The 2,093-nt window shown below is 45.2% G+C and overlaps 1 protein-coding gene across 1 annotated transcript; it reads right to left on the minus strand.

Annotated features, from left to right (window-relative positions):
* Positions 1-6: 6 nt before the first annotated feature.
* LOC108628403 (protein muscleblind-like) lies at positions 7-1,243 on the minus strand. The gene has a single exon (XM_026816462.1). It carries the CDS (start codon positions 806-808, stop codon positions 347-349), a length of 462 nt encoding a protein of 153 aa, XP_026672263.1. The 5' UTR covers positions 809-1,243; the 3' UTR covers positions 7-346.
* Positions 1,244-2,093: the final 850 nt, after the last annotated feature.

Genomic DNA, 2,093 nt, shown 5'->3' on the forward strand with positions numbered 1-2,093 from the left:
GGTTCTTGTCTCTCTGTTCGAAAATCTCGATCCAGCTCGGGCTGACCTGCTCCCGAACGAACTCGAATTTTGCGCGTTATCTAAAAGGAACACTAAGCGGTCTCGTGGTCCTGAACACGAATGAAAATAAACTCAGACACACTTGAAATTAAACCGGTACAACTCGTCACGACGTTCGTATCACCCGGGTACAAATCGAAATTAAAATCCTCGAAATGAAAAACGTCTTACAACGATACGCAGACACCGGTACAAAAGGGTAATGAATCGAATCGAGAATTCCTCTAAAGAAGGAAGAGAAAGATAGGGAAAAGAAGAGAATGTCGCGAGACGAATTTGATCGTCTTCAGTAGTATGCGTGGACGTAGATCAAGTTGTGGATCGGGTGATGGTGAGCATGGGGATTGTGTAACGGGGTGCAGAAGGAGGTGGTGGTGATCGTGGTCGGGGATGGTGGATGATTGACAGACTGCATCGTGGAAACGGGCGACACCTGATTGGGGGGACCGGCCGGCACTTGATACACGGTATTGGGCGCGGCCATCGGGCACCTTGAGGCCCCGGCTGCGCCGTGTTGGGCCCCATGCTGTTGTTGTTGTTGCTGTTGTTGTTGTTGTTGTTGAATGTAGTTTGGTGGTAGACATACCTCGAGGCGGTCGGTACGTGGCATCTTCTGCGGCATCGCCACCGTCTGCGGCACCACGCCCAACGGGCTTCCGACTCCAGTGGGGTCCGCCGGACCCATGATCGTGGGCATGATCGGGCTGGGCGCGAAATACGGACTGTACGTGTTGCCAACCTGCGGCATACCGGTCAGGTACGGATTCGTCGCCTGTGAAAACACACCCGGAAAGTATCCAGGTAATACGGATTAGAACACACCTATCCCCACCTTCGCTCTAACGAGAGTCGACGCTCTCGGATCTTACGTTAGACATTCTTAGAAACCGCCACTTTCTTTAGCCCTCGTTAAACGACCCAACGACAAGCGCGATGCAAAAGATACCCCACCCGACTTTTAGCTGTATATCCCGCGACTTTTATTCTCTAACGTGATCAAAGCGATCAAGACTACGCGAGCGCTTCTGTCTCGTGGTTGTTAATCTTGCTCCTGTTTCGCTTTTTAGTTTTTAGAGGAGTAGAATATTTATAATTTAATCTGTTCTCTGATTGCTCGTTTCCAAAGTAAGCAGACATTTCCGCGAGGACGAATAATTCATGATTATGTTGCAACTTGAATCAACAGGTAATCCACTTTACGTACAATAAGCTTGTAAAGCATTTTACTCTGTGATCATGATAAATGATCTAATTTTCTATATCCTTTTAATATCAAAAATAAGAAGAGATCCCTTGTATCTTGTAAAATCTTAACAAATGAGAATATTCTTTGTTTTGATTATGTCAATCTCATTGTTCATTAAAGATTTCTAATTTGAGAAAAGTTAAAATATTCCAAGAATTGTTTCAGTCGATATTTCCAGGTCATGGGAGCCTGAACGAACAAAGAAGGAGCGAAACACGGTAATCGCTCGTGTAGCCTTCATCGTTATTTTCTTTCCGGCGATAATTCGGTGTTTTGAACGACAAGCGCTTGTTCCAATAAGAAGCGTTTTTGGTTTTGCAGAGAAACGGACTTTTCCCAGAAGCGAAGGTAGGTAATTTGAAGCGCAGCCGAATGAGCTGAACGCTCGTTTTCCTTCTTCTTCTTTAAGGACCTGTGTGCTTGTATTCTTCGAACTTTTCGCCGACGTATAGAAGCTTCCGGACGCGCGAGACACGCTAACCACCGCGCCGTGCCGAAAAACTTCCAACTAAATAGAAGATAATGGTTACTGACCCGGAAAACCGTTTTCCCGTTACGTGCCCGGAGAAAACGGTAATTTTTCATCGAGAAGCTAGCGTGTCTCGATCGTTCATGATCGTTATGCACGTTCCCCTCGCTTCGAGAATCAATTTCTCAGACCGAGGTTGCGAACTGATCGATAAAAATATAATTAAAAAATCCGCTACACAGGACGTTCCATTATTCCATTTATAATGAAGAAATTATAAGAACATTATCATTTTGTGATACAGATTTATATAAAAAT

This window comes from Ceratina calcarata, unplaced genomic scaffold, assembly GCF_001652005.2.
Source record: "Ceratina calcarata isolate Rehan_Ccalc_2016 unplaced genomic scaffold, ASM165200v1 scaffold518, whole genome shotgun sequence".
Classification (NCBI taxonomy): domain Eukaryota; kingdom Metazoa; phylum Arthropoda; class Insecta; order Hymenoptera; family Apidae; genus Ceratina; species Ceratina calcarata.

Excerpts from the sequence above, each read along its gene's own strand:
- LOC108628403 (XM_026816462.1), bottom strand. The coding sequence starts at position 808 with ATGCCGCAGGTTGGCAACACGTACAGTCCGTATTTCGCGCCCAGCCCG.